Source organism: Myripristis murdjan, chromosome 15 (genome assembly GCF_902150065.1).
Source record: "Myripristis murdjan chromosome 15, fMyrMur1.1, whole genome shotgun sequence".
In the NCBI taxonomy this organism is placed as follows: domain Eukaryota; kingdom Metazoa; phylum Chordata; class Actinopteri; order Holocentriformes; family Holocentridae; genus Myripristis; species Myripristis murdjan.
The window spans coordinates 16659597-16686306 of record NC_043994.1 but is presented as its reverse complement, the minus strand read 5'-3'; the positions used below and the strand labels follow the sequence as shown (position 1 = coordinate 16686306).

The 26710-nt window shown below is 39.8% G+C and overlaps 1 protein-coding gene across 11 annotated transcripts in view; it reads left to right on the top strand.

The window, feature by feature from the left end:
- The window catches only part of kcnma1a (potassium large conductance calcium-activated channel, subfamily M, alpha member 1a), a 148513-nt gene that overhangs the window by 81270 nt on the left and 40533 nt on the right, over positions 1-26710 (top strand). For 8 of the 11 annotated variants that reach the window (XM_030070884.1, XM_030070892.1, XM_030070882.1 and 5 more), the window contains exons 6-18: positions 6760-6835; positions 7558-7633; positions 8384-8554; positions 10812-10903; positions 16809-16919; positions 17056-17161; positions 17529-17611; positions 17844-17913; positions 19078-19233; positions 19824-19933; positions 20104-20172; positions 24771-24857; positions 25157-25233. In XM_030070884.1, the coding sequence (XP_029926744.1) occupies positions 6760-6835; positions 7558-7633; positions 8384-8554; positions 10812-10903; positions 16809-16919; positions 17056-17161; positions 17529-17611; positions 17844-17913; positions 19078-19233; positions 19824-19933; positions 20104-20172; positions 24771-24857; positions 25157-25233 (1284 nt within the window). Of the gene's footprint in view, positions 1-6759; positions 6836-7557; positions 7634-8383; positions 8555-10811; positions 10904-10992; positions 11085-16808; positions 16920-17055; positions 17162-17528; positions 17612-17843; positions 17914-19077; positions 19234-19823; positions 19934-20103; positions 20173-24770; positions 24858-25156; positions 25234-26710 lie in introns of all 11 variants that reach the window. The other 3 variants (XM_030070885.1, XM_030070883.1, XM_030070890.1) reach the window with 1 other exon arrangement.

Sequence of the window (26710 nt, the reverse complement as noted above, 5' to 3'; positions counted from 1 at the left end):
ACATGCGCACAAGCTTGCAGGAGCAGACCGGAAAACACCTTGACCTGTATTGCATAACAACCTACTTTTCTCAGTGTGTTTGGAGTTGTGTGGCCTAAATTACACTGCAGCAAAAAGAGCAAGGATCAGTTTTTTGTAGCATCACTCCCTTATGAATGCACTGCTACCTTACAGTCTATAACATCCTACCTTTTGCTTTTATATGCTCTCTCAGAAGCTCAGGTTTATGCTTATAATATTTATCTGAAGTTGTCATGGACCCACCATGAATGTCCTGTCAAGCTGGTGAGCTATAATATTGGAGAGTGGATTTGAGCTTGTGTGCATAAAATGGTCAAAAGCTGAAATTTTGATTATAGCCTTGACAGCAAACACAATATGGATGCATCCTTTGCTTTATAGCTGTGCAGTTATAATTTTAAAAGTCCAGGCTGACTGAGTTAAGGCCTGTAAAGCTCAGCGCTGACAATGCCATCTGCTTGCCCTGCAAAAGGACGCATACTCATACATCACACAAGCTGTTTGGATACACTTCAACACATGGTATCAGCTACTAATATAGATATACTGACTCACAGATCCAGTGCTCTGGAGGTGTCTGGGTTTTATCCAGCAATGTATGTTCTTGTTTTTACAGGCCTTCTCAAATCACAGAATCTGAGTAGCGATATGAAAATTTAACATGCCCTGAAGGTCTGATCTTTGAGGTGATGTGAGTTTCTTCTTATAAGCTGACACTGTGGCCCATGAATTTCTCAAGCGCGATGTGTAATGAATTAGATATGGCTAAGCCAAGTTATCTGGTATCTGGTATTCATGATGTGAAGTGTCCTCATCTCATCCTAAGAAAACCCCTTGGTGTTAGGGCTCTCGGATGATGAAAGACAGTGAAATGGTGGTCTGTCTGCTAGCTGACATTCTGCAGTGAATAATTAGCTGTGCTCATTAAACATCAGAAGTCTGGGGTTGAAGCAGACAGTGATATGCCCACTGCAGAGACGCCTTTTTATGAACAATACAGTCCCATTTTAGGATGGAGTTTATAAACAGCAGCCGTGAAGTGTGAATTTATTGTTTTTGAGAGATGTCCTAGATTCCTGTGTCATGAATATGCATTTATTTATTTGATTACATTTCTTTGGGAAAGGGAAGAAGCGGAGGGGAGGGAACAATGGTCTTGTTGCAGGGGTGACTTTAATAACTGTCATTTCCCTCAAACATCAGAGCATGTTTATTTTTGCACTCTTGGGGATGGATCTGCACAGGGAAATATATAGTAGCAGCTCCTGTGCTGGCATGATTTATACTGTGTGTGTGTGTGTGTGTGTGTGTGTGTTTATTGGTAGTCCGCCTGCTGTGTGCATGTGTTAAAGGCCGTGTAAAAGTGTTGCAAAGGCTCAGTTATAAAATTAACCGGGTGTGGATCTGCAGTGGGATAAAGTGTACTATAACAAACTGGTTACAGCTTCAAGAATACTAATAGAGTGCCGCTATTGCTGGTTAATATTCAGACTCTGAGGAGGTGGGCGGAGAATTATTAGTAGCAGCATATGGAGTAGAGTTAGTCTTCTCAATTTGTCGGTTTACCAAAATATAATGGGCCAATATCTTTTTTTTTTTTTTTTTGGATGTCAGATACTGGCTTGTCCGTGTCTTCCCTCTCCAGTATGACAGTTATCCTCCAGCTCATTTTTTAAACAGATTTTTAATATTGTTTGATAACATCTCACTCATCTTTTTTAGTTTGTGTTTACAAATTCTCTTTGTTTATTCAGTTCATGAAAACCTATTTTTCTTTGCTAGTGGTTTTCTTGTTGAAATATTGAATACTGGTGTAAAATACAGGCTGTTGGAAGCTTCAATTCAAAAAATGGAATTGGTTAGTAATCTTAAAAAAAAAAACAAAAAAACAAAAACAAAAACAAAACCCAAACCCTATTGTGGATATGAGTAATTGCAGGAAATTATGACATGCAGTACCATAACTATAGTTGTGTGTAGAAAAATGAAAATTTCGTATTGTGCCTTTCATGTGGTCTGTCCTCTGAAGTTAACCTTTGACTTTAAGCTCCTGCTTCACTGGTCGATGTACAAACAGCATGGCCACTTTCCTAAAGACCAGTGCCCCCACCTATTCATCTTCATTCACTTCCACTGGGAATCTTGACAGTGGCATAATGGTTTTCCTAATAATCAATAGACTGATGCGTAATTGGTGCTACTTTCATTTAGTTAAGTGTATTTATTCCCTTATAGGCTTTCTTAAGGGAAACCGGGGTGGTTGTTAAGAAGGCATATTGTGCTCCTCATTCCCTATGGATTAGTTAATTTCTTCTCTCTTTTAACCGCTGGATAATACATACCTCAGCCAACATAATACATCATAATTAGAGTACCTTTCATTTCACTCTCTCAGCTGTGGCCCTGCATGAGAAGACTCTATTGCAGATCCAGTGGAGGTGCACTCGGATATTAAGAAGAGCACTAAAAGGGGTTCTGCCCTGTGCTCTGTGGTAGTCTAGTGTGGCAGTCGCCCACTCTGTGTCCAAGGAGGAGTATGCTTTATGCATTCCCAGTTATGTTCTATCTGCTTCTGCAAATTGGACATTGATTAACAGGGGGAGAAAGACGTGTGGCTAATGTAAAAAGGGCATGCAGAGTTCTTCGCTGGTACGAGAAATTAATCTCCTGTAACTATGTGAACTGAGCGTCGCTCCCAAGAGAGCCCTGGCAGTGTTGGATTAGCATATGGCTGTTTGAAAGATGCTAGCAGCTACTTTGGCCAGTGCCGAGCCCCAGCTCTCACACATTTTCACAACCAGGCTTTCCCTTTCAGTCCTGAAATAGAATATACTTGCCTTGTTGGTAAGAATATTTTAGAAATGAAATAATATTTGACAGGCCTTGTCACATCAGCTGGCTCCATAAGCTTTAAAGAGAGTGTTTGATTTGATTGATGTAATTGAGTACTGCAATATTTTTATGGCTGTAACTTAAATGCATGGAGTTTAAAGGTGTATTAAATGCGAGGAGGCATTCAGAGATAAACCCTCCGGCACAGTTTTGATTTTAAACTGCCAGTGCCCTCTAGTGGTGCATTAGCATACTGTTTGTTGATCCCCTTGTGTTTTCCTGCCGAAAGAGGCTTACCGTAGCTGACATGGGCATGGGTGCATCTGCCTTACATGGCCCTTTGCTCACAGGCAGGAAGCCTCCATGGCTACATTCAGGGGAGGGAAACTAATTTGTGGCACATTTAAACCTCTTTGCTGTAGCCGAATGCCTCACGTGTCATTGCTGTTGCATTATTGTACATGTAAAGAGATTAAATGTAATGGCAATGTGTATTAATTAATATGTGCACGGTGGCCATTCAGCACGAATGTCCTGTAGAACTCCGTGTTCTGTAACTCTGTGTGTTTGTGTGTGTGTGTAGTAAGCAGTGTAGTGAAGCATAGTTTAATCTAATCCCGGCTGGGCTGACTGTCAGTATTATCCCAGCTGAACTATCCCAGACTGCTGATTGATAAAAATGTCCCAGTGGTCTGCAGTGCCCGGACATGTGACGGAGAGGGCCTGTTCTGGCTCTCACAGCCTCAATGAAATAATCACAGCGCAGGCCAGAAAAAATGATCTGAATGAGCATCTGGCCAGTGTACACGTGTTTGTGCATTTGCACAATGTTTGTGTGCGCAAGAGGCTTTGGCATGTGTGGGAAAGAGATTTTCTCATATATGCACACGTGTCCGTGGAACCAGATATTCATTGAGAGTTTTTCCTGGCATCTATGTTGATCTATGATTTCAATCTAGCCCTCCCAACCCCCACCTCGCCTCACACCCACTCTCCTCTCATTCCTTTATTCCCTGACATGCACACATCACGCACATGCATGCATAAGCACAGGCACAAACACAGATGCTTCATACTTAATTGAGAATTATGCAGTCTCCTGTGGCCTGTGTTACTGCAGTGTGTGTATGAGCAGAATGTCTAATATTTATGCTCCAATGTTGCGTGCTAAAATTACAATTCTGCATATGACAACATTGCAGTTACTATTGTTTATGTTTAGACAAGGGCTGAGTATTGGCAAGGAATATGCGTCATGATACAGGGGTCATAATACAATTTTTATCATGATACATTGCAATACCTGACTGAAAATGTAAATATAGAGACTAAAATACAACCTACATCAGGGTAACCTGATAAAATATACATTTCATATGATAAATAGGGTGAAAAAATGACTTAAATAATTTATTTCTATTTATTAAACTAAAATTAGCATAATGCACTTCCATAACACAGGGCATTAAAATGTAAATATCATAACATGACACGAAACGTGATTGTTTAACAATACATATTGATACAAGTGACTAGAGAATCAATACAGCATTGTCAAAAAATAATATTGTGATTTTGGTTGTTTTTTCACAGCTCTAACTTGGGTCTAAAAAGGCACAATTCAGCACAATCAGCCACAACAATCCACTACAAAAGCAGTCATCATTATAATAAAACACAGCTGTGTGTGACTCAGTATTGTGTGTGTGTGTGTGTGTGTGTGTGTGTGTGTGTGTGTGTGTGTGTGTGTGCTATTTTTAGTGTTACTGTCATGGCATTATACATCTTGAGTTCTGTGCAGGCAATCAGGCTTGACCTCAGCTCTTATTCCACTGATATCGTGCTACTCACCTGAAATACTTTTGACTAGCTCACTCACACTTGATAAATAGTTCATAATGTCATAACTGCAAATGAATCAGGGTTCCAACATAGCTGGGTGTTGTGTAAAGTGAAACTAGACTTCAGTCGTTCACAGTGGAGAATTCTTAATGTGGCAGAAGTTTCTGACCCTGGCGTTAAATTGCACGGTAGCTTTCATCAGCAGCTCAGTGTAGTACAGTTTGACATTTCCCCCTAACAACAGGGCACTTGTAAAGTCAGGATGATTGTTTTCCTTGTGCGTCATTGTTATTTGATTTCATCTTTGCAAAGTCCTTGCTATATCCCTAGTACTCAGGCTTTTGCATCTTGCTTTTCAACACAGCTGTGTATTGGAAAGAGGAAAGCATCATAAGAGTTACCGTGCTGCAATGAAAGGGACAAGACAGGGGTAAATCTGTTTGTGTTGTGGAGATTAAAGGCACGGTAACAATAATGAAAAAAAAAAAAAAACACAACACACACCTACATCACAGCTAACATTTTGTTCACAGAGACGCAGTTGCTCCTGGCGAGACTGACAGGCGAAGACAAACAGTACAATTCCAGCTGTCTGTCAGCCACATCTTCTGCTTGCATCAGTGGCCACCAATTTTAGGGATAAAGGATATTTTGAGGAATAAGTGTGGGCTTTACAAAGACAACTTTTTAACTCCGCTGATCTCAGTAGTGATAGTGTAGACATTGTTTTGTTTGCAGTGTCGGGGTAAGCTTTGCTTTTTACACAAAAGACAATCTTGCTTCCGTTGTCGCTTTAAAGGAATGATCTCCTCTCTTTATTGTCTCCGGAATTGTCTTTTCTTGGGATACTATATCTTTTTTGAATTGCATTGCTTTATTTCCATCTTAGAAGAGGAAATAATTCAAGGATTAGTTTTTTTGAGTGCAAAACCATGATTCCTCCTAAGCTGCTAGTTTACCGCCGTCCACGCTGCGATGGGGAGACCTTCAGGGAGACACGGAGGCGTAAGAAGTCCTGTGGAGATCTTTTTCAAAATGGGTACAGGGTGAGGGTGAGGCAGGGCCAGCATGCACAGGAAGAAAAGGAAAGACAGACAGGACCTTACCAGTCTGTCTGGTCCTGCTTACATGTCCTCTGCAACTGGGGTAAGGGCTCGAGTTAAAGCACGGATTCTAGTATTATGTAGGATGATGTGTTCACTGTCTGGAGATGGTTTAAGAACTATGAGTACAAGATTAATCCAAGTCTTCATCATCAATTTAGGCAATCTGTAATTATGGCAGGGGGTATTTTGGTGGGGATTTTGTAGTCTTTGAAGCATAATTGGTAAATGGAAGATGGCTATTTTTGTGTATTTGTAGTTAATATTGCAGGATTCTCATGCCATAGTTCATTTTAAGAACAATTCTTGTCCGTTTTTATCACAGATGCATGCACCCATGCTCACACACACACACACACACACATGCACACACACACACACACACACACACACACACACACACATGTACACATACACACAAAAAAAACACACACTCTCCATGGGATCAGTGGTGTTATGTAAAAAGACAATGAGGCAGGTGTTGTATTGTTCTGTAATCCCTAAGCGAGCTGCTTTTGGATCCAGACTGAGGCGCATGTAATGTAGGCCACATAGTTTTCCTCCTAACTAGTTTGAACGACTAAAAATGAGCCCAAGGCTCCATCTAGCGTAAAGTGTCTAGTTTTCCTCTGTCACTTCTTCTATATCATGACTACACACTATTCTGTGCTGCTTTACTCATCTTTAATTTTTTTTTTTTTTTACTGATTTTCTCCTCATGTATGTATGTATGTATGTTCTCACTACTGTTGCCACTATCTATTTCTATTACATTCTGCTGTCACTGTAAAGATAGTTTAGAATATACATGACTTATGCATGAATGCAAGATTATAATTTAAATATGAGATTAACATCAGTTGCTTTGTCTGCAGGCACTAGTGTCAGTATACGTAATCTGTCAGGCTCCATTTTCTTGTCTCTTAGTCTGTCTTTCTCTTGATCCTTTTTCCCCTCACAGGTTTAAGATTCCTGAGAGCACTGAGATTGATCCAGTTCTCAGAAATTTTACAGTTTTTGAATATCTTAAAAACAAGGTAAGAATTCCCTATAAATTCAAATCCTAGCATCTTCACTCTTCCATGTGGTACATTGCATTGGTGGAATTTGTGGTAATAATTGCAGAAGTGACATAATATAAAATTAAATGAAGAAGTGTAGTATGTGATTACTGTGTGATTGTTTAACTTTATGCAATTCAAGAACCATACAGAATTAGTTCACTGTCAAGTACTTGTAAAAGGGTCTCACTAACACTGTGCATTACCAAGAATTTCCTTCTCAGCCTGTGATAACAACAGCATGCAGATCAGGACACTAGCCGCCATGTAAAGCACAGTACCTCAGAGAAAAGTATGTCACAAAGTACATCAGTCCACTTTGGGGTTTATTTTTGATGCAAGTGGCACGACAACACACACAATGAAAACACACATAGGAAGGTAGAATAGGGAGGGTAATGAGGTTTGGAGAGTGCCATCCCTTTACCTTATCAGGGCATACTGTACATCCTTGGTGTTTGAATTTAGGCATACAAGTATATTATTGGTCTTTTTTTCATTTATTGTTGTATTGTATATTTTGTTTATTGACTTGCCCTAACTTTTATTTAGGTCCCACCTCATCTTTGTAAAGTTTTATTTTGAGCCAGGTCAGAGTGGGCCTGGCTGTGTCTTAGATGAGCTCACCAATCACAGTTTCTTCCTGTTGTTCTGGTCTGGATGTCTTTGAGAGTTTTTATGGTTCTTATTTTATCCAGCAATTCCATCAAGCTGGTGAACCTGTGCTCCATCTTCATAAGCACATGGCTTACAGCTGCTGGATTCATACATTTGGTAAGTGGGTCATCCCGTCACAACACAACTGTGAATCCCAGGTTCACAGTAGCAAACTGGGAAGCAGCAGAGCAGCTTCATCCATCAATAGTGAAATATTAATATTATTTTGTTTATTTGTTTTTTGATGTTATAGTAAATAAAAAAGTGGAGAAACTATGACCTTCAGTCAAATGGCAACAAAAACTAGAAATGTAAATCAACAGTATTTCAAGTATAAATGTATGCATTTTAATTTCTGATTTAAAAGCCTCCTTTTTTACATAAAATCACCAATGTCAATGCTGACGATGATTCTGTGGATTAGGGTCATAAATATTTATGTTGGACTAAAAAGTTGGGTGAAGTTAGATGAAAAGGTGTGAATGAAGAGGCAGTAAGAGTTAAGTACCAGAACTTAGCAGCTATTTCCATGTGATGGTGAAGAAATAGAAGCATGTTTGGTAATTGTAAAAACATAATCTAATTTCTTCAGTTACTGTCAAATCACTCAATTTGTTTCAAAGGGAAAATTTGTGTCAGTAGCCCTACATATAACATTATTTCAGCATCAGAATGCAGGGCTATTTTACCACTAGATGGTAGCCTAAGCTCAATATATCTCATTTGACTGCAGACTTTGACTGATGTACTTGTGTCTGGATTTAATCAACTCTGCTTAAGGACTATTTCTAGTGCAAAATGTTGTTTACAAATTGGTTGTTGTGGTTATGTCTAACTTTCCTATCAAATCTCACGTCCCCATTGTAGGTGGAAAACTCAGGGGATCCTTGGGAAAATTTCCAAAATTCCCAGTCGCTTTCCTATTGGGAATGTGTCTACTTGCTGATGGTGACCATGTCCACAGTGGGCTATGGGGATGTCTATGCAAAAACCACCTTGGGGCGCCTGTTTATGGTCTTCTTCATCCTCGGTGGTTTGGTAAAATCAGGCTTTTTCCTCTCTTACCCACCCTCCTCATCCCCTCCCCAAACCTGCCTGTCCCCATCAATGTGCCACATAAACTGTTGAAATTATAAACAATACGTGGACGATTATTTAGTTTGGATGTGTAGGTGTTTAGACCTATGTAGATTTGTATGAAATTTTAGCACAGCGCCATTTTTGAAATGTTAGGGCTATGTTGCCTTTACCAGTAAATGTTATTTCAGTGTACCGTATTGTAGCTGCATCCTACTATTAAGCCTACTGTATCTTGTCTATTACAGTTACCATGTGCACCCTTGTCTCCTTGCCCTTGTGTTTCACTCCTGTATTTGTTTAAAGAGTAGAGTATAAGGCATTGTCTGATAATGTTGTCACTGTTCTCTTAAAGCAGTTGCGGTTTCAGGACACCCCTCCTCTCGTGTCTCCTCCCACAATTCCAACAAACACAGGGGCAGGGAGATGAGGCTTAGGCCAGCCTGACTGTTACCATAGCAACAGCAGCCTCCCACTCATTCCTCTCACCTTCCTCTGATCTAGTGTCCTATTGGTCCACCATTATTGTAGCAACTTACACACACACACACATGCACACACACACATACACACTGGTGACCCACCAAGAACCTTTCCTATCCTTCTCCTTTGCCAAAATGAAGGACTTAGCCAAAACACAGTTAGTCTGTAGTAGTTGGCCGGCTATCAGTATCCGCCTCCTGTTGCCGATGGCCTGCAGTTATGTGGATATGCACCGTGCTGAGGCCATGGTGATAGGTTTCTTTTTTCTCAGTGCTGAGAGGTCTGGAAGTCTTTAGGCCAGTAACTCTCCTTAGGGTGCTTCCTATCAGAGGCAGTGGCAGGGTAATGATTCCAGGCTGGAAATATTATAAATCCAGGGATCACATCAATCACACGTCATCGCACATTATTGCTAAAAACGCATAGGTGCACCTCTCTAAAGGGTGCTTTGAGTAAGTGTTCATAAACGAAGGAGCACCTTGTGGTCTCTCACACTGCGTTCTTTTAGTGGTTCAACTCGCCCTCGTTGACTGCCACTCCCTTTGGAGTTTGTCCTTGAGGGAATCCCCGCCACCAAAAGTGGCGTTCCATTCGTCTGAAACATTGAAAAATTGGTGAGATCGCCCCTCGGAGGGCTTAAGGAGCAAGTCAACAACAGTGGTCACTGCAGAGGTGAATATTAACCACAACGCATTGCAGTTGTCTGTTATTTATCCTCATAATGACAAAAATTCAACCAAACTGACACATCATTTATTTTTGTACGCCTTAGAACATTAATAATGATACTGCTACTACTACTACTGCTAGCAACAACAACATCAGCAACAATAATAGTGATAGCCTTATGATCAGAAAGCATTTGTAGAAAACATAACGGCATGCCTTGCTTTAGGTGGCAGGTGTTTCTACATGTAAAAAGCAACAAAACATTGCTGACTGCCTGCAAGGGCAAGTGCTTAGGCTGAGGGTAAGTCCACAAGGGGAAATGAGACAACTAATGACACACAGTTTTAGATGCAAGCCAAGGGAAATAGATGAATGGTTGAAAAAATAGCCTGTGGCAAAGTGCCAGTTGCTCAGGAGCTACCTAAAAAAACATGACCCTTTGTTAGAAAAACAGGCTGTGAACCTTGCAAAATGCATCCAGCTCATTTTCCAGCCCAACAAATGAGTCTTAATGCGTTTTGCAGCTGTGGACCATCAGGTGGGCCTATTCAAATCAACCTGCCAGACCTTCTGTGTTTGTTGGACAAAACATGGCACATAGGTTTTTTTTTTCTCCTTGGACTTTTCAAATCCCATTATCCAGAAGGTTCTGGGTGCTATCACAGACTGACTATTATCAGCTGTTGCCCCTGAACCAACCCTTCTTCCTAAACCTTTAATTTAAAAAACAAAAACAAAAACAAAACAAAACAAAAAACTGGGGCTATATTTTTTTTTCTTATTGGTGATTCACTTTTGTAAAAAAAAGTTTTTTTTTTCTCTTACATTAATTACAATAATTTTTACCTCTCTCTCTCTCTCTCTCTTTTTGTTCTCATTTTTCTGAAGTCTAGCACAGTCTCTAAGGACTACAAGAGAGAGTTTTTTAAAACTTAATTTACATAACAAAGTAACATTTTTCTCCCCTCAGAAATCTGGATTTAAGCGCCCGCCAGTTTCCCCACCACCCACTCTGCGGCGTAGTCTCTTTTTTAGTCTCTTCTTCTGTCTTCTATCTTCTCCTTAGGCCATGTTTGCCAGCTACGTCCCTGAAATCATAGAGTTAATAGGAAACCGCAAGAAATATGGTGGTTCCTATAGTGCGGTTAATGGGAGAAAGTAAGTATTCCAGATGGTTCTGCTGTTTTTCTGTGTGCGGTAGAACCCTCTCTGCATGCCCTTTTCTTTTTTCTGTTCCATGCATGTAGGCCATGTTTGCTCGCTACGTGCCAGAAATTGCTGCTCTCATCCTTAATCGGAAGAAATACGGAGGGAGTTATAACTCGACACGAGGCAGAAAGTAAGTTGAAATCCAGACAAGGTGTGGTTGTGTGACTCTAGTGCACCTCCCTCAAGTTAATAGTTATTTGGGGGTTAGTTTACCTGACTGTTTAGAACAGTAAAGTTACATTATAATGTAAGTCACACTGCGTGACTGGAGACCTTGGCCATTAGGACACACATGTCCATGTCCCTTTACTCTCTGTCTCTCTGTCTCTCTCTCTGTCTCTCTCTCTCTCACTCTGTCTCTCTCTCTTTCTCACACACACTCTCTTTCCCTCTGTCCCTCTCTTCAGTCTCTGTCTGTCTGCCTTTCTCTCTTTCTTTTCTCTCTCTCTTTCTTCACTCTGTGCTTACCTTAAATCATTTGTGTGCTGTTCATTTTCTTTCTTTATTCCCCTTGAAACATCCTGTGTTGCGCTTTAATTTAATTTGAAAACTAGAGCTTTCATGACTACTACACTCTAGACTTGCAACATTAACCTGTGGTGCTTCTAGCAATGTATATGTGCAATATGTGTTGTCCCATTTATTCATGTGCTTTAATGTACTTAGATCCAGTCCCTCATTAATACACTCTTGACTGTAGGGATGAATTAGGATCATATTTCCTCAAAATGAAAGAAAAAATAGTCATGAAACCCCTACTATCTGCTTTAAAAGGATTTTTTACAAGAAAAAGGAAAGACTTAAACATCTGCAAGTGCATTATTATTGGTGGTCTTTTTAAGCATCATCAATCTCAATGACCATTGCAGGAGACGATTTCTTTTCTTGTTTCATTTTGCTTGAGTTGGTTTTTGCATGCTTTATGAAATTACTTTTATTTACCTGCATCATCTCTGGCATGTTGTCTTCTCTGACCTGCAATCTTGCGGCTTTTTCATTGATAGTGGATTCTATGAAAAAGCCACCTTCCTGCTGTCTGTCACCGCTAGTCCATCGCATCATCACTGTGACATGGCTCTGACCGCTCGCATCATCAATGCTCGACATGACTCTGGCCCTGATCTTCAGTCAGCTCCCACACCCTGAATGCTGGATGCCTCGCTCCCATTTGGAGGCTCTCAATTGCTTTTGGCTTGCTTTGCCTGCTTGGTTTTTGGTGCCCGCCTGGTTCTTGTGTTTGTGTGGCGGTAGAATTTGTCTCCAGAGGCTGTTGTTATACGTGTATGTATGTGATTGTCCTCTCACAGAAGAGGTTCTGGTGCATTGTGAAGTGTGTGTGTGTGTGTGTGCGTGTGGCGTTGCTGTCATTTTAGTGTTTGTACAAGGTTACCAGTACTTACTGTATAGTACGGTTCCCTTCCTCTTGTGGCTCAAACCTTACAGGTACTCAGCACACAGATTTACCTAACTCCAAATGCAGTGTGTCCAGTGCAGAAAGGGTAGACTTTCCTCTCCTTTTCCCCCTTTCCTCTTCTCCTCCTTTCTTTCTTTTTTCTGGCACTTCGTCTCTATTACTATGCTATGTCCCCTCTCTCTCACTCCATCTCACTATTCCTGTCTTATTCACGTCTTTTTCACAGAAAACCCACTGTTCAGGGGGGTGATACTAGGGAGTCAGCTTTATAGCGAGGCATTAGAAGCTAGTCTTTGTTTGATAATGTTTGCCTGTCACTGAGACAAGATTGATGAGATGTTATGTTTGGCCAGTGACCCTAGCCTGGACTCACAGATGGGTGTTGAGAGAAGGCCTTGTCAAAACTGAGGACTAGCTTCTCCCACACACTTTATTTTCTCCCTCCACAGCCCCTTCCGTCTCACTTTCTGGCCATGCGTACAGTACATACATATGGTAACAATCAAGAGATACCAACCAAACACACAGGCTCAGACTGGCACCAGGCTCTTTGCATAATCATTTAGATATGTATGTGTTTGGCGTGTATATGTATAGAGCCTGACACATACACAAAACACGTTTGTCATGTGGGTTTACGATTGCCATCGGGGTTCAGTGTATTATCATTGAGTAGTTGTCAGCACAAAAAAAGGCCTGTGTCATGGAAATGAGATTAAGCGATTACAAGTATTCGACTGATTACAGTGCTTGCAAACAATGATGTCATGATATATTATGAACTATTTTCAATTTAACCCTTATTTCATGTCTCTGCCCGGGTGCTGTCATTTGAAATTGGCCCTGAGGGTCATTTAGAAGTGAGAGGCATTCTTCTGGATCCATACTGAACCTCTGTTTCATGGTAATGTTGCATATAGTCCTCTGTGCAGCGTAGCATGCACCCGTCAGCTTAGTGACAGAGCTCAGGCTGTATATGCTGATAAAATAATGACAAGTGTTGCGTTCTGTTGGCGCCTGTTGCACTCGGGGCTCTGTGGTTTCCATTATGGCTCTGTGGTTTCCATTAGCCCCAGCTTCAACGGAGGGGCTGGCACAGAAACTGGTGTTCAACCCTGGTTGAACTCTGACATACACCTTTGAATATCTTCTGTACATATACAGACACACAGACACACACATATGCATACACGAATTTACATAATTGTAGGTCCCAGAATTGCTAGGGAGACTGCATAGTGTTGCACAGCCAAGAACGTATACAGTATAATGTATAATTTATTGGGTGCACACAGATTTTTTTGATTTCAGAAAGCCTCGCTGATCCCCAGTATTCATTGGAGAAGATAGTACAATTGTGCCCGAAGATATGAATTCAAAATCATAGAAATGTATCGCAAAATATAACAGGAATATAACAGTGCTGTGACATTGATTCCCCCAGTAGGTTTTATCACTAAGCTAAGGATTAGAGCAGTACTGTGACCTCTGTTGCTGATGTTTGAGCTCTCTGTTTGTTCATTTTGTATGTGTGTGCGATGCATCCCCATTGACATCCCGGGATGTTCCTTGACTGCATGCTTTTTGTGCACGCTCTATGATGTCCCCTTTTGTCTTGCATTCTAATGGGATGCTGTGCAACACCTTTTGTGGTTTCTGGATTGTTCTGTATGGTTTTCTCATAAAATTTGTGTCCTTGCAATACTCCTTTGTTTTTTCCCCAGTTAATTTATGAGTTATGTTTCTGGTTTGAGGTTTTTGTACACTGAGGTTATTCAGAGGGGAGGTATTTCATTTATAAATGGTTGAATTATCTACCATATCCTCTTAAAGTGCTTTATTAGCCAATGATCCCTAAGATGACACAATGTTCAAGCTGATGCCACTCTTGGCGCACAGAAAGAGGAAATAATCAGTAGACCCGGACCAGCTCAAATGATTTCAATTACGTGAAGCATACTATCTCAACAAAAGTCCCCCCTAAACTAATTTTTATTAATGAGGAAGAAACATAATCGGGCATCTTTTTGCTTTGCTGAGAAATCATCCACTTGGATTCAAAGATGTCTGAGGCGTCATGCCGTGTGCACTTGTGTGTGTGTGTGTGTGTGTGCGCGCGCGTGTGTGTGAGCGTGCATATGTGTACATGCATTTGTGTCTTAAGTGTGTGCTTAAGTGTGTGCTTGTGTGCGCAAAATTCATAACCTAATACTGAACCCAAATAATACTACGCCACACAAATCGATGTATTTGCTTTACACTTGGAGGAGGGCATCGGGACACTGGGAACAGGAAAACATGACTGATGTTTTTTGTCTCCTGAAATGAGAGACAACTTCTGCCAAGAACTGCTGGCTGCCCACAGAGATCTCAGCTCATCAGCTTGTAAGACCACACGGCCCTTTGCGCAACTCTGGCCAACCACACAATCATGGCTGCTTGTTAGATTTACTTAAAGGACTGAGGCGACATCTGTGAAGACCATTATGTCCTGCAGCACCCAGGCCCAGCCATACCCAGAATATGTTTGTCCCATCACCTTGCCAAGTCCACTTCATTTCAGCCCTACCCAGTTCATCTGGTGCAGGATTGGAGAATGTTCAGTGATCTGGACTATGGTTCTCATCTGCCATCAATAAAAACTTGTATTTCCTTCATGCTTGCAGAGCCCAGAATTCAGTAATGTTCTATAAAATGTCAGATGTCAACAGTTAAAGGTTAATGCCTTGGCCGGATCTTCCTTCCTGTGTATGAGAGCATGATTTTGGATCACAGGAAATCTGTTAGAGTGGATCTAGCTTGATGATTAAGGACTTGAACAGTGAACAGATTTGACCACAGTATTTTTTAGGAAAGAGTAACCTAATACATAGAGTCTTAACTGCTAAGTCCTCCAAAACCCCGGGACTCAAAACTCGAGTGCTTCAATTGTCTCCTGGCACATCCTGTGAAGTAGTGGATAAAGCCATTGTCATTACACAGATTGCCTTACAGGTCTCCGAAGGGTAATTAGGGTGTCTGCCGAGTGTCCACACTAATCCATGTCAATATAAGAGCTGGATTCTACTGAGCATGTTTGGGTTTCTCATTGAGGGCTTTTGGCATAGGACTTGATGACATTTAAGTTTAACTCCGGAAGGGTAGTTCAGCTTACCACAGTGTAAATGAAGCGTATAAAGTGTCTTAAATCCATTGGATTAGTGTGATTAAATTGCATATCATACATGGCTGAATACTGATACTTAGCTCACTTGCAAAGGGGCTCCCTTTTAATCTGTCAACTCATATAACAACAACAACAACAACAACAACAACGATAAAAACATATGTAAAATATAAATATAATACAAAAATATATGTGTGTGTGTATGTGCATATATATATATATATATAACATTTATCAAAACAGTGTGACAAAATGCCTTACGCTATAATTAAAACTAAAAGTAATAAAACAAACAATTTCATTCACACAAATGTGATCAAATAAATAGGAAAAAAAACAAATAAATAAATAAAATCATAACAATGTTTTAAATGATAAATGTGCGCTGATACGAGTTGAAATGATTTCTATCAGGTTTGGGACACTAAAATCTCGTTACAGAAGCACCACAAGTTATTCAAGCCAATTTCATTTTAATGAGAATTAATATTTCATCTAGACTTAGACAGAGACTTATTTAAAAGACAGTGTCCATTGTATCTGTCCAAATGACTCTCATTACAGGGTTTCATGTAAGTGAGAAACAGTCCTGAGGACTTGATCACTATGTTGTACAGTGCAGTCAGAGGACAAACAGGGACACAACCTCAACTCAAATTTCAGTCCAATCTAACCTCTTTCTCCCTTACTGCTGCAATCAGCCCCGTGTACCATCTGACAGATCCCTCTGGTGTAATGCACTACTGTATCCTGCCAGGGACCCGTCAAATGGTCTGAGGTCCTGTTTAGACTTTATGTCAACCACAGGCCTCCAAATCACTTTGGAAGCTTTTAGTAATGTCCTGTATAAAAGCATGAGCATATTGATGTACATGTCTTTGTCAACATCCATTCAGCTCACAAAGGGGTGGTTTGGCCAAAGGGACAGTTTTTATATTGAGAACGGATGACAATCCAACCACTGTGGGCTGTGTGATTATATCTTAGGTTTTCTAAAGTGGTTCAGAGTTGAGTGTTTGATTGCACTTGTCGTGCAGAATTTAACCACTTTCATTACATGGGGGAAAGTATTCACTTTTATGGCAAAAAAGATATAACTCAGTTACTTGTTTGCTTTGAAAAGACATTTTCTTGACATGTATATAGATTTTTCATTCTATATTTGAGAGTTAGATTTTAGAGTGCTTTGGTATGACTGATTTTCTGTGGGAGGCTTGCCAGTGTCTGTAGTGATTTATGTTGCCTGCTCAAGATGATTTCTTCCCCCCTTCCAGGCATATTGTGGTCTGTGGTCATATTACCCTCGAAAGTGTCTCCAACTTCCTCAAAGACTTCCTACACAAGGACAGGGATGATGTCAATGTAGAAATTGTTTTTCTCCATAAGTAAGTTCACTCTTTCTTCCTCACCAAAGTGTAGGGTAGCACTGACATGAAACAATGCACAGTCAGGCAGCATACATATGGATTGATACAACAGTATATGCACTAACCCTTTTCTTCCCTTTTCTCTGTGCACTAGTATTTCCCCTAATCTTGAGCTGGAAGCCTTGTTCAAACGCCATTTTACCCAAGTAGAGTTCTACCAGGGATCTGTACTCAACCCTCACGATCTGGCCCGAGTCAAGGTACTCTTTGTCACATGAGTATTTGTTTCACAGAGGGATGAAATGAGTACTCGTTGTCTCTGAATAGGGCTGTGTGATATGTCAATATTTTATTGATATGATGGGGAACTAGATATTGTCTGGGATTTTGTATACAGCAAAAAAAAAAAAAAAAAAAAAAGTAAAAAAAAAAACTCCCCCAAGTGCATGTCTTATTAAAGCACCAATAGCGGTCTGGATACAGTTGTCACTACATGAATATCAAAGTATTTGCTCAAAGTTCTCATGATATGTGATTTTGTCCAGATCAAACAGTCCTGCTCGTAAATGTATATTGAGACGTAATATTTTTTTTTCTCAAAATGTTTCTTTGTTCCTTCACATGTAGATTGAGTCAGCAGATGCCTGTTTAATCCTAGCCAATAAATATTGTCCAGATCCTGATGCTGAAGATGCCTCAAACATCATGAGGTATGGTATCCTCTGACCTTTGCACGAAAAAGAGAAATTCCGCATGCTGTCTGCACTTGCAAAAGATAGATGCCGGTTGGTCTGGACCCACCTGTCGTTGGAGTTTGTTGGATGTGCAATGAATCAGTAATCTGTATCCTCTGGACTTTGAAATGAGTGGAAACTGATGAGCAGGACCAGAAGTCTTGTGTATGATGTCTCCAACTTTTTTTTTTTTTTTTTCACCCTGTAGGGTCATTTCGATCAAGAATTATCATCCAAAGATCAGAATAATCACGCAGATGCTTCAATATCACAATAAGGTGAGATCAAAGTTGACAAACTTTGTGCCTTGATTGTAGTGTGATAGATAAGATTGCTTCCCCTGATGTTGACTGTTATATCTTTGGGTTCCCCAGTGGTGGAATGACCTTCAGAACCGCTAAGTCACTCCCCATCTTTGTTACAGGCTGAAAACTAATTGCTTCAAGTAGTGTCTCACTTTACTTTGTCCCCACTGAATGATGTCCCGCTCTACTCACTGTAATTGCTCTTTTAAGAACTCTTTGTTTCTTCTCCGTGTAGCTCACATTAAATTGATTATCTCAGGACTTCTCTCTAATATAATTATGATATGGTTTCAGGAATATTGTAGAGCACGATGGCCGTGACCTTTACATCCCTAATTTTTAGTTCTTTTATATGTCCTATTCGTATGGGATAAATTTTACAAGGAGACATCAAGTAATTTTGTGTATCACAGATGTCCCCATTGATATTTGCCCTGTCTGATTATTATGAAGCAAATTACCTGCTGCTTTTTGTCAAACTCAAAGGGCCCCTGATAAATTTAATCACATCCAAATGGAAACCTGTGTATGGAATTCAGCAGACAACTGTTTTCACAATTGTCATCAGATACTATACTACTATTTGTGTTATTTACTTATGTTATATTTGTCCCAGAGTGCAACTAAGGTACCTTAAACATCTGTATACGGAATATCTGTATATACCGTAACTTTAACAACAGTCTGCCATTATGAACATATTTGAATTCATTGATATAACTGGCATGTGTAGCCTAAAATGACCACCACCAGTTGGACTGCCCGCTGGGAGTCTACCAGCCACTCCAGTTTCTGTAATTTTGGGGACACATTATAGAGATTTTCATCCTGTTCACACAGGTACATGAAGTTACGGACATCCTTTGTTATAAATTAATCACGCAGTCCAAGTCAAGTCCAAATAGAGTCTTAGATGACCTTTAGGAAAACAGGCCTCTTGTAGTACTGTTACACTCATTGTAAGTCATTCTGGATAAGAGCATCAGCTAAATGACTTAAAGGTTCATCATCAAAATCGTGTATCCCAAGTGCTTTGATTTCATTTCAGAAATGCATCATTATACTTGTGACAGATAGGAGTCATTTGCACAATAATCTGTGTCTTGTGACCTTTTCTGTCTGCTTCGTGTTATGAAGGCCCATCTGCTGAACATTCCGAGCTGGAACTGGAAGGAGGGTGACGATGCTATCTGCCTGGCGGAGCTGAAGGCAGGCTTCATCGCCCAGAGCTGTCTGGCGCAGGGCCTGTCCACCATGCTGGCCAACCTCTTCTCCATGAGGTCCTTTATTGAGGTAACTCAGAGCGCAAGATTAGCGAGACCTGTCTCAATCACTCCTTTCAGCAGGGTGAAGTAATACAGACGAATGCTTGAGTGAATGCTCACATTACATTTCTGTAAGTGAGATGATTTATTCAGATACCGTGGCAACTGTTTCTCACTTGGACTCGGGGGTAGGAACGGTTTACACAAGCAGATTGAGGGTATCTCTTAGTTCTATAAAGTAGGTTTTCTGCTGACAGATGGAATAGTTCTGTCAAAGGCAGTAAATTTCATGGGAAATTTTTGACATCTTTGTCCAGAGAAAGACGTCCATGTGAGTGTTCTCAGTCAGCCTGGCACATCATATTTTACTCTAGCATTTCATATGGAATCTGTTCAGTGTGTTTGGGGCTCAAAATTGAAGAGGTGCTAGTGTCTATCAAAGAACTGTTCTCATGTCATAAAAATGATGGATCAGCTTATAATTATCTGGCTGATGTGGTGTGGCGGAACATCTGCAGACCACATTGGTCCACTAATGAAAACAGCGTTGGCTTTTTTTTTTTCTTCGTCTTCTTTTTATCTTCACATGCAACATTTCCACACTGTTATTTTTGTCAGATTGAGGAGGACACATGGCAGAAGTATTACCTGGAAGGAGTGGCTAACGAGATGTACACAGAGTATTTGTCCAGTGCCTTTGTGGGCCTCTCCTTCCCCACTGTCTGTGAGTAAGTATCACACACTCCCAACCCTGCAGGCCCGGTATCAGTGGTAGGTAGCCAGCAAATGATCTAAAGAGGGGGAAAAGGATTGTGAAAACAAGAGTTTCAAAGGGTAAATAAACTCGCCCATATACAGTATTCCTTCTAATGACTGCACGTGCACTTGTGTTTTACAGGCTGTGTTATGTGAAGCTGAAGCTGCTGCTCATTGCCATTGAATACAAGTCTGAGCAGAGAGAGAGCAGGTTTGTATGTTGGGTTATTTCTCCATACCATCAGGTACAACGTGGGTAATACGGAAAACTACTTTGTTACCTGCCTCAAGCTGGTTTTGTGATAAATATTGTATTAACATTGTTCCCTAAATCCTCCATGTGCATCTTTTGTCACACTTGATGTTGACATATGGGTTTATCACATTTGATCGTGTTACAGATGAATGTTGAATAGCATGCCAATATTAGGTAGCTGTGAAAGTATCATCTTAGGTTCAATTATTTTTTACCACATTTTGCAGGGAGATGTATATTCACGATATAAAAAGATAAAATAACGTATTTCCTGATGCTATTCATCAGTCAGTAAATAGTCACAACATGCACTTAGCCTTCACACTAAATTAAAAACTTCCACATCAAATTATCATCCAGATACAAAGTTACTACATTGCAATAACATAGCATGTTCCGCCTTGTTTTTTTTGTTTTTTGTTTTTTTTTGATGTCTCATTTCAGTTATACTCTGTCCCCCTTCAGTCTGTATTATAACCACTAACTTTAAATAAGTGTCATTCTTATCAACAATAATAACATGAAGTACTATTTTTCAGTAATCTCAATTGCCAAATCCCACCCACCCCCACCCCCATTACCTGTGTCAAATGTTTCTGTGCTCTGACAACTTTCCATGGCAAAGTGTGTGTTTCGAGATGGTTATTTTGATGTTACAAAGTGATTCTTTACTGCATACATGCACATGTAATTTGAGATTTTATTTTTTTTTTTTTTTATCTCATTTAGATTATGTAATTTCAGCTTATGTACACCCATTATCTCAGAACAGGATTTATCGGGGCTGACATTTTGTCTGTAGTGTTAAAATCAGTTCTTTCAAGCTGGTCCATTTACCAGATTTCAACCCAGAACACAGTTTTTTTCAGTCATTATAGTTCAATGTAATGAAAACCATTCTTTTTTTTGTATTCTAGTCATGTAGAATATGAATGCCAACAATCAGTATTTTAAGCTTCAGTTGTTATGCTGTTGTGACCTCTTTATAGGGGATTTTGTTGTCAGCTTGCATCTGGAAATGCTACACACAGGCATTGTGCTGCTCATATTTGCAGTTCTTTTTTAGAAAACATACTGCCATAATTCTCAGTGCCATTGATTTATTCATCCCCTTGTCAAAGAATAACAGCAGCTAGAGTGAATTTTTACATTAGGTCTGTAACTATAAGCCATTTTTAGGTGCACGGAGCTCAAGAACAAAACTGCGGACAAGCATGATATGACTATGTCTTTCCAGTGAGTGTCTCAGTGTGCTACCACACGCTGCCATATGTAACTATTAAATACAGTAAAGTGAAAAACATCAGTGACATTAGTTGGTTATATTCTCCTACTCTTTTATGTTCATGATAACTGTTTGATTTGAGATTTTTTTCTTGTTGTTTACAGAAGCCGAAAGCGGTATGCCCTCTACCTTATCTTACTTCCAAAGTTCCACCCAATCTCCACCACTTTAAAGCCTCTGACTTTGGGAGTTTCCCCAAGGATATTTTTCCAAACACTATCTCAAAACAGGCCTCTTTTTCTAACTCTTTTTTTATGGTGTCCCTTGTGCCTAATGCACTAACTTCTTTGCAGACAGAGAGAGGATAGATAAATTGGACATGTTTGTAGAAGTGCTGTTTCTTTGTCTTTGCTGTTGTCGATGTACCAAGGCCAACGCTCACCCTTTCCATATCTACCTCCTATTTGATCTTTTCAGTTTTGTCCTTTACCAGTCCTTCGCTTAATTTATTTCTCTCACTTTCAGTTCTTTTTCAGTGTTGCTCAGTTGTTACCCAGTATCAGTTTTGATAAGCTAATTGTTTCACTCCCGGTGTTTTTAAATCATCCTCAGAACAGTACTTCATGGATTTCTGACTCAGAATTAGCTCGAAGATTGTATACACATATGTTAGACCACAGATGCAATGTAGATAAACACTGACAATCGGTTTGGGTCCATTCTACAAACAAATTTGACTGATTATCTGTTATTGCTGTAGGCAATTGTTTAACATAATAGCATGTCTTTTTACAACACCAGCGGCACTTCACCGATGTTTCGTTTCAGTCATGTCACACATTAGGAAAGGCATGGGACTGTTAAATTTGGATAGCTTTGAGTTTATCCAAAATGAAATCGAATAACCATAGGCTACACTGTTCATAAATGCCCCACAGTTCATTTTTGCATTCCATCACCCTCCCATCCTCTCAATGCTAAATGCATATCATCAGTCAGTACGTATATTTGTGTATGTATGTGTCTGTATGTGTGTATCAGCCAAAGGAGGAGAGGTTGTGTCTGCGCGCGCATGCGGGAGCGTGTGCGTGCATATCTGTGCGTCTCAGCCACCATGTACAGCCATGCTCATGCGTCTCTTGAGTAGATGTTCTTAAGTGAGGTCACTTCCTGTCAGTTTGGTGTTTGAGAAACAATCCAACTGCACAGAAGTTACTGCAACCGTCTGCATCTACGTACCTGTCCCTATACCTGTACTGCAGTGGCTATGCCTTTCTGTTTGATTAGTGTCCTCACACTGTTTGGTAACTGCATGCTATGACACTATCACTTAAGGTGTTTGATGCTTGCCTTGTTGCTCACAATATGAGGTTTTGTTGCTGTTTAGGCTTCTATTCGCCAGTTGCACCCAATTGAAAAAAAAAAAAACAAAAAACAAAAAAACAAAAAACAAACTGTCTTGCTCTGTCAGAGTCAAGAATGGATACACTGGTAAAATCTCAGATTTGGGCAGCAGTGTTTGTTGATTTTGTCTTGATTTGATCTGTTTCTCTGATTTCTTTTCTCTCAAGAGCATGCCAGGTGTAATGCCCGTTTTCTACTCTGGGGGCCATTCAATCTGAGTGAATGTTAGATGCCATTATACCTGTTGCAGTGTGGAAAAAATAATAATATCTGCATGATTGGCACAGTTTGATCACAGCCCGATAATGGATTCAATTGCTCCCGTATTTTCTTATTTTTTTCTTTTTTCTTTTTTCTTTTTAAATTTTTTTTTTAAAGATTTTTTATTTGGGATTTACTCAAATGTAACCTTTACTAGAGCCCAGAGGAAAGATATGGTACATTATTACATTAGGTGTCACTGTTAGCACACTTTTTCAAAACAGATTACTAAATACTAAATACATAACAAAATATTATTTCAAAATAGATTAGAAGCAGATTTAGACTCTAATAATGCCAATAAAATAAGGCTAATAAGAAAAATAAAATAAAAAGAGGTTGGTCACATTTTTCGACACCTACATTGACAGCAGTTTTGTGACTTCGGAAATGTTTTAGGAGTATTGTTGCCATCACGACATGCAAGTTTCAGTTTAGTGCTCATGCTCTTTCATCTGGGCTCCTTGGCTGAGGGAGTGTGACCCTCAAAAGGTGTGTGGGTTCAGTGTTTTGATTTCCTAGTTCACACTCACATCATTGATGATTGTTGCCCACAGGTAACCATTAATGACCAGGGTGTGTGTGCGTGTGCGCGCGTATGTGTGTTTGTTGTCTACTCTTTGTCTCAGTCTAATTAATGGGGAATGATACAGCCAGACGCTATTTGTGCTAAAGTGTATTCAAATAGAGTCCCAGTCACAAAGAAAAAAATATTCCTATTAATTCAAATCATTGGAACTGATGCAGAGTAGCTCATATATCCAGTGATAGACATTTTTAAAAGTGAGGCTATTGTTCAGCATGTGTTTATGTATTGTGATACTTCAATCTTTTGCAATACATATCATCACAAATTAATAATGAGCTTGCTGGACACGCATCTTGACTCTTTTCACATTTAATTTAGTGGGGCAGTGTCACCATACCTTTTTATTCAGATACTTATGCCACACTTCTGCCACCATTATTATTTAATTAAACATTATTTTAGTTTATACTATAGCATAGAGGCAGAGTGTAGAATAACTATAGTAATGCCACTAGACCAAGGGCTGTTCATTCCCTTGCATTCCACTGTCAAATACTAACCCAGGTAACAACACTTACATTCTCTGTAGTACTACAGGCATGTCTTAGTGGCCCATCATAACATTTGTTTGACTAGATGATTGTATTTGAGTGCTGAGACTGAAACCACTCCATGGCCATAATTTTAATTCTTTCTGCCCTCCTCCCTTTTCTCCCACCTCTTCGTCCCTGTCTCACACCCAGACAATCAGAGACTATTTGCTAAAGAAAAGAATTAAAATTCAATGTCCAACCATGCTGTTCCACATTTTGTCCATTCATGCAAGTAACATCAGAAAGTCGGCCAAAGTTGGAGGGGAGCAGGCGTGTTTGTGCTATCCAACAACACACGCAGTAGCCTCACACAACAGATCATTCTTATCCAGATTCTCAAATCTGGAGCAGGGATGATGTGTTTGGAATGATGAAAACGCTCAGTCCAGTCCAGTCCAGTGTGGGCGTTGTAGGTCCAGGTCTGATTGAAGCTATCTCCAAGTGTGTGTACCATTCCTCTTGATTAGCATGTTGTGGGTGTGAGCTGAGGGCTGGCCGGAAGTTAATGAGCATGATTTGTCTTTTTTCTCTGATTACCCAGCATCCTCATCAACCCGGGCAACCATGTCAAGATGCAGGAGGGAACGCTGGGATTCTTTATCGCCAGTGATGCCAAAGAAGTGAAGAGGTAACAGCAAACAGAGGAGCAGCGACGTAAACTCTAATAAAGTTTTAAAAAAAGAAACTGAAGACGGGTTGTTGCGGCAGCATTAGAGTGGAATAAACAGCTTTGTGGTAGAGAATAAAAGTAAGGTATAATGGGAATTTAGTAGGCTCTTGCACTGAAAAGGTTATTGCTTAGTGAATGGAATATAGCTTCAAAAGCATAAATAAGATGTGTAAATAATATATTTGCATAAACAAAACGGGTAATGCTGTGAATTGGACAGCTTAAATTGCTTAAAATTGATGCTGTTTCTCCTCCAGAGCATTTTTCTACTGCAAAGCTTGCCATGACGACATCACAGACCCCAAACGGATCAAAAAGTGTGGCTGCAAACGACGTGAGTACCCGTACCGTCATGTCGCCCCATCCACACCCCTCCTTTCCCTCCTCTCACCCCTCCAACCTACCCGTGCATCTGTCTCTCTCACAACTTTTAAGGTTTTGCCAGGATGTTAATATTATACCTCTTATTTCATTGTTGTTATATATTGTGGCACAGTACTTTTACAGGTATATATAATCACATCATTATACCCTTAGGAATTCTTCCAGTCTTTACTATGGGTCCCATTTGAACTTCCATAACATCCATTGTGGTATGATCAACAATCAATATTTGATTTTGTTTTTCCAAACGATAGGTGTTGTCATCTTTGCGTGTGTTTTGCTTTTTGGTTTAATCATCACATCACTGCCTTATTTATGCAAATTGAGAGTGTATTGTATGTCATGAATGAGAGTAGTTGAATAGGAGTAGAGAAACGTGATACAATGAGTTAGAAAAATATAGAAAAACAGACATTTTATTCATTAAAAGCTGAACGGTCAAGCAAATCCCTGGTAAAATCTATTTCAATAGTTCAGTTAGTTTTGCATGTAAAATAATATTCTGTTAACATTTGGGGCACTCAGTCAGTCTACTTTTTGAGTTTGCCCCTCGCAACATCAAACATTAACAATATCCTACATATGTTCTTATCCCAATTCCTTGTAAGAAACTCAGATTATAAAAATAAAGATCAGGCTGCACAGGATACTGAAACGTGTCCCATTTACTGTGTTTTTGTGGCCTGTAGGAGCTCAGAACACTCCGAATTCATTCTGAAAACTCTTGAAACTCTTAATATTTTCCTTATTTTTTGTGCTGAAGAAACACCTTTAGAAGAATTTAGCAGAATTTAAAGATGCAAGAGCTTTAGTGCGATATGAGATATGATTATTTGTATGTGAATACACCTAAATGCACTCACAGAGAGAGAGAGTCTCACCTGACATGGATGCAGTGTCAGTAAGAAGTGGTGACACGTGAAATGACAGCGATAATGTCCTTATCAGGGGTTCAAAGGTCATCAACACATAATTTGTCCGGGAACATCAAATTTATAGATGATCAACAGACAAGCAGAGATACACCTTAAAATTTAGAAATAATGTCCAGTTACCTGCCAAATTCAAGAATTTGCACCATGTATCAGTAAAACACCCCTTTCAGTTAATAGCCTTGATCTTCAGATGCTGACATAACACCAGCATTAATGCATTAATGCATGAATATTATGTGACCTATATACAGCAGTCACTTGTCAGAACATGTTAGCCACTAGATAAATAATTCAGGTGAATATCCCATGTATATATGAAAGGTCACACACTATTATAGTAAGCAGCTTATTATAAACAAAGCCTGGCTTTAAAATAGATGCTCACCATTTCCTCCCTTTGTCTGTGTCATCTCAATTATTCAGACAATTTTTGCTCCGCCAGCCAGCTAGAATCAGAGGCCATTCAGACTCTAGTTCCACTGAGATGAACTG